Source organism: Delphinus delphis, chromosome 2, assembly GCF_949987515.2.
Source record: "Delphinus delphis chromosome 2, mDelDel1.2, whole genome shotgun sequence".
NCBI classification, from domain to species: Eukaryota; Metazoa; Chordata; class Mammalia; order Artiodactyla; family Delphinidae; genus Delphinus; species Delphinus delphis.
Window position 1 is genome coordinate 43,143,046 of NC_082684.1, and position 14,464 is coordinate 43,157,509.

General features: G+C 37.1%; 1 protein-coding gene across 3 annotated transcripts in view; it reads right to left on the minus strand.

Moving 5' to 3' along the window:
* The window catches only part of ARID4A (AT-rich interaction domain 4A), a 59,016-nt gene that overhangs the window by 13,096 nt on the left and 31,456 nt on the right, over nucleotides 1-14,464 (minus strand). For all 3 annotated transcript variants that reach the window (XM_060004484.1, XM_060004486.1, XM_060004485.1), the window contains 8 exons: nucleotides 13,749-13,821; nucleotides 12,611-12,705; nucleotides 12,360-12,457; nucleotides 11,582-11,813; nucleotides 8,450-8,700; nucleotides 5,770-5,967; nucleotides 3,020-3,104; nucleotides 2,083-2,224 (listed from right to left, as the gene is read on the minus strand). In XM_060004484.1, the coding sequence (XP_059860467.1) occupies nucleotides 2,083-2,224; nucleotides 3,020-3,104; nucleotides 5,770-5,967; nucleotides 8,450-8,700; nucleotides 11,582-11,813; nucleotides 12,360-12,457; nucleotides 12,611-12,705; nucleotides 13,749-13,821 (1,174 nt within the window). The remainder of the gene's footprint in view (nucleotides 1-2,082; nucleotides 2,225-3,019; nucleotides 3,105-5,769; nucleotides 5,968-8,449; nucleotides 8,701-11,581; nucleotides 11,814-12,359; nucleotides 12,458-12,610; nucleotides 12,706-13,748; nucleotides 13,822-14,464) is intronic.

Sequence of the window (14,464 nt, forward strand, 5' to 3'; positions counted from 1 at the left end):
TTAAATCATTCTCTTTAACTCAGAAAATTTTTAAAATAATAACTAGGGTTCTAAGATGGTATAGAAGTTGTAAAATACAAAAATTCTACCCACATGGTGCTCATATTCTAAAGAAGTGCAAAAAAGCAAGCTTAAATGTACTTTTTAAGTGAAAAGGTGTGGTTTTATTTTGTGGTTTTATCATATACAGAATTTAGAATTTTTTCTCATGGTAAAAAAAGTAGGGACTTCCCTGGTGGCGCAGTGGTTAAGAATCCACCTGCCAATACAGGGGTCACGTGTTTGAGCCCTGGTCCAGGGAGATCCCACATGCCCCGGAGCTACTAAGCCCGTGCGCCACAACTACTGAGCCTGCACTCTAGAGCCCATGAGCCACAACTACTGACCCCATGTGCCACAACTACTGAAGCCCGCGCAGCTAGAGCCAGTGATCCGCAACAAGAGAAGCCACCGCAATGAGAAGCCCACGCACCACAACGAAGAGCAGCCCCCGCTCGCCCCAACTAGAGAAAGCCTGCACGCAGCAATGAAGACCCAACGCAGCCAAAAATAAATATAAACAAAATAAATAAATTTTTTTTAAAAGTAGTTTTTTACTTTTATGAACTAGTTTAGCAAGACCATGTACAGTTCTGTAGACTATACACTGCACATGGGCATGCATCTAAGAGGGCATCTTCCCCTTTGTGGACGTCTTGCATTTGTGTATTATGACAACCTTCCAGCAGATGGCAGTAAAGAGGAAGAAAGATGCCGTTTTCTCCACACGGTGGACTCCTGGCAATCCTGTGGTTCAGAAAAGCTTTTTTCTTCAAGGGAGGGAAATTTTTATATGAACGTTTTGCTAAATTTAACATTTCTTAAATTACATGGAAAAATATACAAAGGTAGAAAAGTGGGAAAAACGGTAAAATCAGAATAACATATGTTCACCTATATTCATCACAAAACATGCCTCTACCACATTAGTTTGTCCTGTCTTTGAACAACACAGTCACAACTTTATTGAAAGATCCTAGGTGAACAGCAATAGATTACAGGAGACACTGGCACATGCTTTGTAGGACAGTGCAGCACACAGGAGGACGCATGGCTTGTCAATGCACCCTCTGTTAAAATAGAATATTCCTAGGGGGGATTCCCTGGTGGTGCAGTGGTTAAGAATCCGTCTGCCAACGCAGGGGACACGGGTTCGAGCCCTGGTCCGGGAAGATCCCACATGCCACGGAGCAACTAAGCCCACGTGCCACAACTACTGAAGCCCGCACACCTAGAGCCCGTGCTCCGCAACAAGAGAAGCCACCGCCACCGCAATGAGAAGCCCGCGCACTGTAACGAAGAGTAGACCGCAACCAAGAGTAGACCCCGCTCGCCACAACTAGAGAAAGCCTGCGCACAGCAACGAAGTCCCAATGCAGCCAAAAATAAATAAACAATTTTTAAAAAGAATATTCCTACGGTATTAACAAGAAAAGTTATTCCTAATTAAGTAAAACATCACTAAATTTTAAATAAACATGATACAGCAAAATAAACATTTTCTTCAAATCAAATTTTGTAGTTTAAATCATATAGTAAAAGCCTAGGGACTTTTCTGGTGGTGCAGTGGTTAAGAATCTGCCTGCCGAGGCAGGGGACACAGGTTCGATCCCTGGTCCAGGAAGATCCCACATGCCGTGAAGCAACTAAGCCCGTGCACCACAACTATTGAGCCTGCGCTCTAGAGCCCGCGAGCCACAACTACTGAAGTCCAGATGCCTAGAGCCCGTGCTCCGCAACAAGAGAAGCCACGGCAATGAGAACCCACGCACCGCAACGAAGAGTAGCCTCCGCTTGCCGCAACTAGAGAAAGCCCGTGCACAGCAACAAAGATCCAACACAACCAAAAATAAATAAATAAATAAAATTGATTCCTTAAAAAAAAAAAAACCTAGATGACTTGCTATGAATCTCTCGCAAACTGAAGTTTTATTGTTTTTATTATTGATTTTTAGAAAACCAGTGATTCTCAGAATTCAGCACCTTCCATTCCATTTGACAGAGGTGAGCTGTCTGGCATATTGATGTGAGCACTTCTGGTACCTGATTTTCCATCGCTGTTTGGAGTCTTAGACAAACCATATGGCATGTTTGATGAAAGAGTAGATTTTAAAGGAGGTCGTCCCCGTTTTGACTTCTGCCTCTCCTCATCCCTCTTTTCATCCTTTTCACTGTCTTCTTTGTTCTGGGTAACAACAACAAAATGTATGAGAAGCACCAGTCTACTTCTCCAAGTAAAACTATAACTCAAAAAGGTTTGTTATGTCAACTCCTAATCTGTAGTTATGGAAAAATTAAAATTAAATCGTTTTCTAAAATATTTTTGTACTTATGTGAATATGATGTTCTACAACTTCAACTTGTAACACTGCAATTATATTGTGAAGGTCAGAGTCAGTACATTACAGAGCTATACACTACTCAGCTCTCCCCCTTGTTTCTTACTATTCCCTGAGGAAAAGAAAGATACGTCATCATCTCTACAGCAAAGGCTGAAAATTGTGGGCGTGCATGAGGGTACAACTGGCCAACGTATGTCTTAAAATTTAGTATCAGCTTCCAGCATTTAAAAATTAGATTTCACATTTTAAAAAATACAGTTGTCTTGAAAAATCCTAAAATCTGGCAACCCTGGGTCTGCATCCCACAGCAGAGTAGTTAGTTCCATTCTCTCTAGATGAGGAACTTGACCTCTCCTTTGTCACTCTCAGTCCTACTTTACACCCCTTTTCTAGAGAACCTCATAGGCCTTTGTGTTTGAAGTCTGTGCCCTAGGGGTTGCTGGTTTTCACCTTTCCTGAAACAGCGTGGTAATGTGTTTACATTTTTTACTTTTTAAGCTTCTGTGTTGTAGAAGAGAAAATCACAATTACTTTGAAAGACTCAAGATGATTATACAATGAGAAAACAACGTTTACAGAAAATACAATATGAATAATTCCTGTACCTATCATAAAGGATATGGCACCTATGTACATACTTTAGCTTTTTTCTTCTGTTTTTTCTTTGGTCCACCTTTGTCCAACGGCCAGATTATCCTGTCAGCCTTCACCCATTCATCATACCTTAAAATAAAGAATATATTAAAAATTCACAAGAATACCTTATTTGAAAGGTACTCACCAAATAAAAACAACAGTGAGATAGGCTAAAGAATTTGGTTCTAGCGTTGGCAGAAATGCGAAGGGCACGGATGCTAGTTTGCTGGTAACGTGTGTGCCAAGTACTCTACTAGGTGTTTTATGTACCTGCCCCCAACAGGGCAAGGCAAGAGAATTTCTCAGGGAAAACAGGCTTACAGGGATAGCAGGGTAGGCAAACTCTAAACAGATTCAAGATTGTTTGAACTGCCTTCTTTTCCACAACTCCCACACATCTGAGCTTAATGAAATAAGTGATTCTGCACTGGAATTCATTCTATTGATCGAATAATGCAAAACAAGTCAGGTAAATTCAAGTTTGTAATATGCTCAGTTCCGGATTATTTTATGAAGGCCTTTTCAACTCTTTTCCTCTCAGAACTCTCTCTAGCCTCCAGTATTTCTAATAAAATTTTATTCTGAATTGTATCACCTCTAAGACTGAAATTTTTTATAGATATTTCCTTTACCTACGTTTATTCTGTTTAGCTCAAGTTGAGAACTCCTCATTTTCCCCTTTCCCAAAATATTGACATCACTTCTAAATTTTAACATAGTCAGTCCAAGTTACTAATCAGGGGCAAATAAGGAATTAAACTTCCTAGAACTAAATAACAACTTTCATATTATATGAATATATAGGTATTTATAGAGCTCAACCAGAATCTAAAATCTGAACATTTAAGCAAAAAAACTACAGGCAGTCCTTGCTTTGAACTGCACCATGATGATGGCAACCATACCCTCACTTTGTTACCGAATTACCGTGAAGTCACGCAAAAGAAGGACACTGTTCCAATATGCGCAAGTTCAGCTGACACAGTACCATGACTACCTATACTATGGTTTAAAAATGATCTTCTCCTGCATTAACCCAATATCTAGCAGTATGGAAGGTCAATGAAAACCCATAACCATGTGAATTCCAGTTAGGTAACCAGTTAGGAAGAACATGAGCATGTAATAAAATGACTGTGAAGAAGAGTCATACAGTAATACATTAAAAAAATGAGACAGAAGGATGACAGAAGGGGGAAATTCTGGAAAGCAGAAAAGACACACTGATGGTAAATAAAAGTAGATGGATGTGAACTAAATAGAATCTGAGGAAAAAAGGCTACAATGGGCTGCAACTGCAAAGCAGGGACTCGAGGTTGGTAAGTGCGGTCTTTCTTCCCAAATTCAGTACATACATACAAAACAACTGGGAGATGGACGAAAAAGTTTGTTTTTAGTGTTGGCAGAAATGTGAAGGGCACAAGGGCTGGTTTGAGAAAAGAGAAAAGAAATTTTCAAGTTTTATACGCTATTCATTAAAACCATACTCTTTTAAAATGATGTGAGAGGACAGAAACCAAACTCCCCCTCACTAAAGAAAAGTTAATGTTTATTGAGCACTTACTAACTATATTAGGCACTAATTATATTAACTTTGCATGTTAATGTAGATATTAGCACTGCTTCTCACAGAATCCCTGTAAAATAGGTACTCTGTCTTCCCCAATTCAGATGAGGGAATTGAGGCGTAACAGGGCACACACTGAGTATGTAGGGAAATTCTGGAGCACTCTGGCTCAAAGCAACTACAGGGCAAGCAGAGATACTGAACACACAAGACTTTCTAAAGGAGAAAGAGAAAAGTAGTCCCTGCCATTCAGGAACTAGCCTGGTACTATTAGCTGGGCCTTGCTGTTGCTACGGAGCTGTTCTGGCCCTCACAGCTTGGGCGTGTTGTTCTCATGTTGAATGTGAACAATTTCACAGAACATCAACATCAGACAGGTCTGTTCCGTGACCATAATGGATCAAGACAAAAACAAGACCACTCCCTAGTTGTGTCTCAACCCAGAAAAAAACAGGAACATTTTCCAAGCCACAAAAATGACCGAGCATCCTTTGTTTTCCTGACTGCTGCTGCTTTACCAATTATAGCATTAACCTTGCTCTAGTCTTCTCTCCTTATAGATAAGATTAAGATAACCAATCACAGAATTACCCCCCACTTCTTGACAGCATCCAGTCTAGAGCAAAGCCCCATTTCCTTAAACCCACCCCAAAATCACCTAACAGAAGCTCAGATCTAAGTCCTATCTAATATTCTTTTTTTTATTAATTAACCAATTCAGAATTGTTACAGTGCTTGATACAGGTTTGATTTCTGATAAATTTAATAAATAAACAAACAAACAAAAACCACTTGCACTGTTGGGCGCCATGGGCCTGGCTCCCTACAGGATGTTTCCACAGAATCCTGGGGTATTGCTTTTCCCCAAGGTGGTACTGTAAGCTTTCACAGATCCACCCTCTAACTGAGGTGCCACGTGGTTCTCCAAGCTGTGTGTTCTCCCTCACTGAAAATGAGTAATAAATCCAACTTGTTCAACTACAGATGTGATCCTGGTGACCTTTGGCTGGAAGTATTGACATAGCTAGTAAAACAGTGGGAATGACAGGAGTCTTGGAAAATTCAGATACAAGGTGTGCTTTGTAAATACAAATATACTATTTGCTTTAGTTCTTTAAAACATTAAATTGATCTTTCTGAACCAATGAAAGAAATTTCAAAAAAAGAAAATAATTTCTTGCTTACCTGACATTCCATCCATAGTAATGTACCAAGTATAAAACTTCTCCATCATCAATTTCAGTGCCTTTAATACTGGCTTCATAGATTTTCTGTGTTTTCCCTCGTCCGTATTTTACTTTCACTTTGGTTCCTGTTAGGCAAGGTTCTGTGTCTTCCTCATCTTCCTCCCCTTCAGAGTCACATTTGCTTTCGGTTTCTTCCCTGCAGTAAGTTATAACATTGATAATGCTACTAATAACTTAATGGAAAACAAAATAATATACGCTAAAAGAATCCAACATGTAGAAGAGTCATAACCTAATTCATGTCAGTGGAGGAGGAGAAGAAGGAGGAGAAGGAGAAGATTTTTACAGACTACTTACTAAGGACTTTATTTACTATGTAAAGGTGCACTGTACCAAAAGGAAATCCATACTTCTTAAAGGCCAATCAATAATCACAGTTAATGATGATGTGGAGTCAAATAAGTCACTTTTGATAAAGCAAAATAAGGACAACATGCTTTGAAAAAGTCTTTAGGATTCATACTCAAGTGCCACCTTACAGGTGAAAATGACCTAAAGATAGTTTTTAACTTCCTGCAACTAAAATGCCTTTTAAGTCTACTTTACTACTACTTTCGGCTCAATTCAGAACGGTTCTTAACCAAGACTAGTTTTTTGGTGGGCAAAATAATGAACAAGGGCTAACTACCTTAGTAACTCTATCTTTTAAATTACTGATAGTTTCTATTTTAAAGGTTTCCCCACCCTAACAAAGAAACGATACTTGAGTATCAGGCCACTTGTTATAACTGTGGCATAGCACCAGGAGAACAAAACTTTGCATATCTAATGTTGATTCCTATTTGTTTTTACGCATCTCCCCTCAGTTCTTCTTTGTTTTGATAATCAGATATAAAGGAGATTCACACAGGGAGGTCCAACAATATTTTTCATATTTTTATAAATAAAACATTCTTTATTAGCCTGGCAAGGATTCAGAAAAGATTTGCATCAAAGATCACACTAGTGTCACAAGAGTTTTAAAAAGCTTAAAAGGAGGTACTGTGTTCTGTCATAAACATAGGGCATTATTTTAGGGACCACTGGGGGACCCGACATGAAGAAGCTTTGATAACCCATTAGCAGTGGGAATGTTTTCTTTCCAAGGGCATCTTCCAATTATATCCTGATAAGGTAATTTCAAAACACCATGAGAAACTACTTAAGACAGAAGTCTCTATAAATAAAAAAGTTTCCTATTTCCATAATTCCTGCTACTGAATGAGAATACAGACTATGTTTGTATATTCAATTTTTATTTAGTAAAAGGAAATACCATTCTTCATATTCAAGTCTGAAATTTTCTGTCTCTAAAATAAATATTCCATTTACATATCAATTAATTATAAAGGCTTTTCAAACCACATAGTGTGTATGTGTATATATGTGCATTACACGTTTGATGCATTACTATAAAATATACACATTTTGATGCTTATTTTTAACACATCTTCAAACTGTAATTAGGCCTTACGTTTTAGGTGGTTTATCTTTGCTTAAATTTATTGTCCGAATACTTCAAATACTATACTCACATCATTATACTCAACTCGAATTACTTCCTCCCACTTTCCCTAATCCTAATCCTATTTCACGACAGAACTTGCTTTATTCACTAACCTAATTCACATGTAATTGTGAAAGCTCCTGCACCTATTTGTACTGAATCATAAAATTACCTCCCGCTCACCAATCATTACTATTTTTCCAGTAATTTTCTCAACGGTTATTTTTCAGATGGGTGTCAGCCACTAGTCGGAGGCAGCAGGCCACTGTTCCCAATTTTGCTTAGTAACTCACATTTCTAGAAAATTTAGCATCAGATGATAATCAAAAAATAACTATGGAGGAGAGCTTCTATACAAGTAAGTGTGTTATGCTGCTGTTGCTGAATTAAAATTCATTTTTTAGTAGTGTCTAAAAATTAGTAAATCCATTTGACAACAAAGAAATGGCCAACTGAACATAGTTGGACATTACCGTGATCTAGCTAGACTGCCTAATCATTGGTTATTTTTAAGTCAATTCAGTCCATACGTGTGTAATACATGAGAAAAAACAAAAACAGTTTTCATTCAACAGCAAACAGGATGAACATTAAAAGGCCGAAATTTAATTGTCGTGTTGTGGGGCAAGAATGTACTTTCCAAACTAGAATCAGGGGTGCATGCCACTTATTCTAATACAATAACTTGAAAAAGAAAAATGTTCTTAGATAAAGCTAACACACAGAAACATCTGCTAGTACTGTGCACCCATGTGTTTGTTAGCTTTCCCAAATTGTACCTTTTTTAAAATGGAATTTTTGCTGTCGCTGTTTCCTCTTGTCCACTTCCTCCATTTTTCTCCAGCTCCCTTCCCTGCTGTCAACTGCAGGACCTTTCTTTTGACTGGGTGGCGCAGCCTTCTTTGAGGCCACTGTTTAGGGCACAAGTGCTATTAAAATGGTGCGACCAGTATATTCTCCAATTCCGAAAGGCGATACACATCATCTTCACAATGTGTCTCACCTTCATTAGACAAGAGGAATGGAAGTCCCAATAAGAAAACATTCCCTCAAACCTGAATCTCTAAGCAGGAACAGAGCGCTGCTGTACCCCAGACAGGTGCTTCTGGAGAACAAATATAAGATAATGTACCTCTCTTGGCTCTTCTCTTCCTCTTCCTCTGAGTCTTTGTCAGAATCCTCCTGCTTTTTAATTTTCTTCTCCTTTTGCTTTGGTGTATTTTTTCTCCCCAGTAGTAACTCATTTTCTTTTTTCTCTGCAGTTTCATAGTCATCATCTTCATCCTTATTTTCTGTATCATTATCTTTTAATTTGTCTTCTGTTTTCTCTTCTTCAATTTCCTTTTTAATAGAATTTGCATCTCGAGCAATTCGTCTTCGTCCCTAATAGGGGGATAAAAGCTTTAAAGTAACTATCACTACAAAGGGCAAAAAAACATAGAAAAATGCATCTTTTCCTTAAACCTTCACAGCAATGACTCGTCTTCTCTCTAGCTTGAGGCATGACACTGGTAACCCATCAACTCCTGAACACTTTTCTCTTCCTCTCAAAAGGAAAAGAATAACCCATGTAAATCACTTAATTATGTCCAAGTGTACTATGATCCCTGGCTACATACTACATAAAAAATAAAGATTTTCTCCTGTGTTCACTCTATTATCTCACTTTTAATATTTCCTGACTATAATAAAATTTTTTAAAGAATTATCTAAGTGTCAATGATGTAAGTTAATAATAATAAATCAGTCCCTTAAGTTTTTAGAAGTTCTGTCATCTCTAATTCTACTGTTTACTAAGATAAAATTAACGTATCACTGTGTTTCAGTGTGATTACATTTTAAAAGGACTGAACTGTATCAATGGCCAAAAAGTGAGCTCATTTCTTTGAATGAGTATCTGGAGAGCTCACTAGGCCAGCAGTAACTTGTTATACGCCCAGCAGCTTTTATCCAGTCTCTTGCTGCATGCTCAAATGACCATGAAACTGTTGAGCCATTTCATTATCTCCTAAATTCTCCTTCCAGTCAACCTCTATACACTGGCAGAATTCCCCTCTACTTGGAATAAAGTGAGGATAAAAAAAGAGCCAAGAACTTTGGGAGCACTAGAATACTTAACAATATCTCAGTATAACAAATGTTTTACCTAGTCGCCGACTATGTGCTATTTAAACATCAAAGGTCGGGGAAAAAAAAAAAAAGAACTTAAATGTAAGTTCCATGAGGGCAGGGTCTCTGTCTTACTCACTTCTGTAACCTCAGATCTAGACAGTGCCTGGCACATGGCAGGTGCTCTTTAAATATTTGTAGGTAAATGAATGAAAGCATCTGTTATCCATCAAAATTTAGGTTTGTATAACTTATACCTTTATCCCAGAAATCCCATTTTTAGAAGTCTGGCCTCTGTATTCAGATAAATGAGGAGGATATTTTTACAAACCTCTACATTTAGATAAATGGGGAGGACATTTTTACAAGCATATTTATTGCATCACTTTTTATAATCATAAAAAATTGGACAAAATCTTGAGGAAGGTAAATTTATGAAACATCCGTACTACGCAGTACTCTGCAGATGCTTTACATAAAGATGAGGAGGGTCTTTATGTAATGACAAGGAAGTATGTCCACAATACATACAAGGGATATTATTCAGTCTTAAAAAGGAAGGAAGGGCTTCCCTGGTGGTGCAGTGGTTGAGAGTCCGCCTGCCGATGCAGGGGACATGGGTTTGTGCCCCGGTCCAGAGAATCCCACATGACGCGGAGCGGCTAGGCCCGTGAGCCATGGCCGCTGAGCCTGTGCGTCTGGAGCCTGTGCTCCGCAACAGGAGAGGCCACAACAGTGAGAGGCCCGCGTACCACAAAAAAAAAAAAAAAAGGAAGGAAATTCTAATGCATACATGGATGAACCTTGAAGATCTTATGCAGAGTGAAATAAACCAGTCACAAAAGGACAAATATTACATAATTCCACTTATATGAAGTACCTAGAGTAGTCAAATTCATAGAAAGTAGAAGGGTGGTTGCCAGAGGTTGGGGAAGAGAGGAATGAGGAGTTACTGTTTAACAGGTACAGTTTCAGTTTTGCAAGATGAAAAAAGTTCTGGGGATGGATGGTGGTGATGGTTGTACAACAATGTGAATGTAGTTAATGCCACTGAACTGCACGTGTAAAAACGGTGAAGATGATAAATTTTATGTTATGTGTATTTACAATTTTTAAAAATTAAAGAAAGAAAAGAAACAAACCACTTTGGATGTTTCATGAAATTCACTAGAAGATTCCATTTACTAGATGATAAAATGGACAGTTTTAAAAAATGGTTTCTGAGCAAATAAAAGAGAAGATGATTTCACCTTTTCTTTTAAATACAATTTCACTGAAAAATAAGATGCATTACAATAAGTGAACTTCTTTGACAGTGTGATTAAATTTTCTTTCTACTTCTAAAATTTGATAAATCCTACTGTGTAGACATCATCAGACAAAGATCAAAATAGTGAGGGACAATTCCTGATTTGAGTTATATACTAATGGAGAGGAAGAGTAGAGTTAGAACATAAAACCAGTGTGCACATGACTAGGAAACAAGGCAGAGCATGAAAAACTGCCACAAGAGCTGTACAGTGTGTTGTGAAGTCAAGAGAAAGAAAAGATCCCACCTGGCTGAGGGCACAGGTATTATAAAGAGGAGATTCATTCACTCAACAACTATTTAATAAGTCCTTACTATGTGCCAGGCACTATTCTAGATGCCTGGGATCTCTCAATTAATGGAATAAACACTAATCCCTGCCCTTGTGGAGTGTGATACTAGTCCAGAGTGGGGTAAAAGAAACAATAAATAGTAAACTGAACAAGTAAGTAAATTACAGATAGAAACAGCAACATTAGAGGGATTGCCAGTGCCAAAGAGAGGAGGTAGGTTACAATTTTAGGTAAGGTGACCAGGATAGGCTTCAGTGAGGTGACACTTTAGCAAAAGACTTGATGGAAGTGAATATTTGAGACTGACCCCAGATGAGAATGACTTGAACAAACATAAACAGAACAAGAGGAGGAATGTTTTTTCAGGTAGAAGAAATAATATGTGGTATATTTAGAGAAAGGGAGCTAGGCTAGCCTGGCTGAAGCACAACCAAATACTGGAAAATAAACTAGGTTCATAGGAGTCTTTTTGTGTATATCTGAAAATGCCCATAATAAAAAGGTTAAAATAATGCTAAAAACGAACTAGATAAAACTAGTCTTAACTACTAACCCTTGGAGATTTTAATTCTGTTTCTTCTCTTTCGCTTTCACTGTTTGAATCAATGTTTTCCTCAGGTTCACTCTTCACTTCTACTAAAGGCATTTCTTGATCTACTTTTGGAGCCTCTTCCATGGATTCTTCTAAGTCTTTTTTTTCCTCTTTTACTTTTGGTTCATGGTGGTGAATAGTTCTAAACTGAATATTTGCAGAACGGCAGTACTCCTCAAAACCATAGAGATACCTAAACAAACAATATTTCATTTTAAGAAATTTTAGTCTTTACATTTAACTTGAATACTATATTAAACACACACATGTTTTTTGAAAAGTAAAACTCAAGCCTTTTTTTTTTACAAAGTATTTTTTCTGTTACTGATTTATTGGTGTTTTATATAGGAAAACAGACAAAAATATTGATCAGAAAATAAAATTTCTTTCCTGAAAAATCTGAGCTTGTGATAAGTGAACACAGCTATCATAGTTTTGATGTGAAGGCTGTTCACCACAAAAGGTACAACTCTATAAAATGTATCGTAATTTCAGACTATAAACACTGCCTGTATCTGTGATTTTGAAAAGAAAATCAGAACATGAAAAATGGAGTAAAGCAGACTTGGTACACTGAAATAACTTTCAATCACAGTATTTATTAACCGAAACCTTTTTATATACTTTCTCTGACTTTAATGTTCTTCGACTGATGTGTTCTTATTTAACTGTTAACAAATTAAGTGGAAAATACTCCTTGTAAATATGTATTCTTTGATGAATAAACTATACTACTTACTTTCTATAAGCAGTTTTTACATTGTAGGAAGCAGCTGAATTCAAAATAGGAATGCCAAGGTCCATATAAATTTGCTTCCATACAGCACCACTATCAATCTGGAAAATTAAGTTTTTATTTGTTAATGTTTGCAAAGGGAAATAATCTTTACACTAATACTGTATGTTCATTAAGAAAATGTGCTTATTACCTAAAGTACATATTATAGTGCAACATTAGACAATTTAACTTTGCATTACAGTCTTACTTACCTTGTCACATCCACCTTGATGATAAACCAGTCTGAAAAGTTTGAAGAGATTGAGATCTTTATAGCCCAATACAGGTGGTTTGTTGATTGGAGTACCTTTTAAATATCAGAGAGCAGAAATACCATGTTAATTCCAACGGAAAATACTAAGTTTAAAACAAAGCTTATCAATTTCTAATTTCCCAAATATCACTAATCAGAGGCATATATTTAAAGAACCTCAAATTATATAAGACAACACAAAATATTCTCTATATTCTTTACACAGTATTGTGGTGGTCTTTAGTTTTACTGCCACAACTAATAAAATAACCTCTCTAACTGCCACTGAATTGGATAAAACTAAATCAAACCTTGGGCCTGCAAGGTGTAGCCAATGATGTTGCTGGTTCAAGAAGCCTGGGCAAGAAAACATACAATGGAAAGGGCACATTTTAGGCCATGGTTCCATTTTGAATGCTTCAACACAAACGTTAAGACGGGTGGCAGTCATCTGAAGGATCACTGTTGAAGGCCAGTAGAACTGATTTATCTGAGGATTTCCAGGACTTACATAATGCCAGTAAGTATGATGATTTATAAAGCTTCTATTTCTTCTAACTTTATTAGAAATCCTACTCCGTTTAGATAGGGGCTATTATGTTTAATTTGTTGAGACCAAGGATCAGACTAGTTTACTTGCCACAAAAACGCCATTAGTAAATAATGGGTATGTAGATTTACCTTATGATTGTTCACTTTCTATTACTCAAATATTATTATAATATTTTCTGGTTTCATAAGTCTCAAGAAGATAAAATTTAACTATACCAAAACTACTTTTCCTCTACATTTGTACTCAAACTAGATATTAGTAGTTGTCTGTATTCCCAATACTTATTATTATCAGCTATAACTGATTCTTAGGCTTGAAATCCAAATCCCTGTACCAGGATTTGAACAAAAATAATACATAAACCTAGAATATAAAACAGTAAAAGAAATGTCTACTTTTTTTTTTTTTTTTTGGCCATGCCGCACTAGTTCCCAGACCAGGGGCTGAACCTGGGCCCTCAGCAGTGAAAACGCTGAGTCCTAATCACTGGACTGCCAGGGAATTCCCAGAAATGTCTGCTTTTAAATAATAAGCATGAAAATACCTCTGTCTTCCATAAACTTATAAAGCTGTTGAAGGAAGCTGTCCCTCTCTTCAGGATCAGGTTCTTCCTCAGGCTGTAAAGATAAACTATATAAATATACAGAACAATGAATAGGAGATACACTGTCTTCTTTGTTTCTTGTTTTGGGAACCCAAGGTAAGGGGATAAAATTTTAATGAAGCCAGAAAATATGAATTTTTCTCAAAATCCTACAATGCCATACTTTAATTCATATTTTGATAGAGCTGGTTTGATGCGACTGTCAAGATATACAATCTCTACTCTTCACCCCATTTATCACTTGAAGCTTCCTGTTAATTATCACTGTGGGGACTAAGATTAGCCATGAGGAAAAGGTTTAGGAATGGGGTGAGAATGTTTTCACCTCATCTAGTGTTTTTTTAAAAATCCTCAAAATTATCATGTGGCCCATAGGAATATACTGATAGATAAGCATAATAATCACAAATGTATTTATTATTTTAAAATAATCCACAAATTAATATTAAAATTTTGTTACTGTTGAATGAATATAAACCAGAGGCTGCGAAGTCGCATGGCAAAGGTTTTTTGCTTGGATAGCACAATGTTTTAAAGAAATTTAAATGCACGTAAATGAGCCATATAAATTTTATTTTGTCCCAGACTCCACCAGCCCCTCTTGTATCACAGTAGCCTGCTTTTCTCATTTGCCTTTCTTGCAGGGCCTCTGTAGT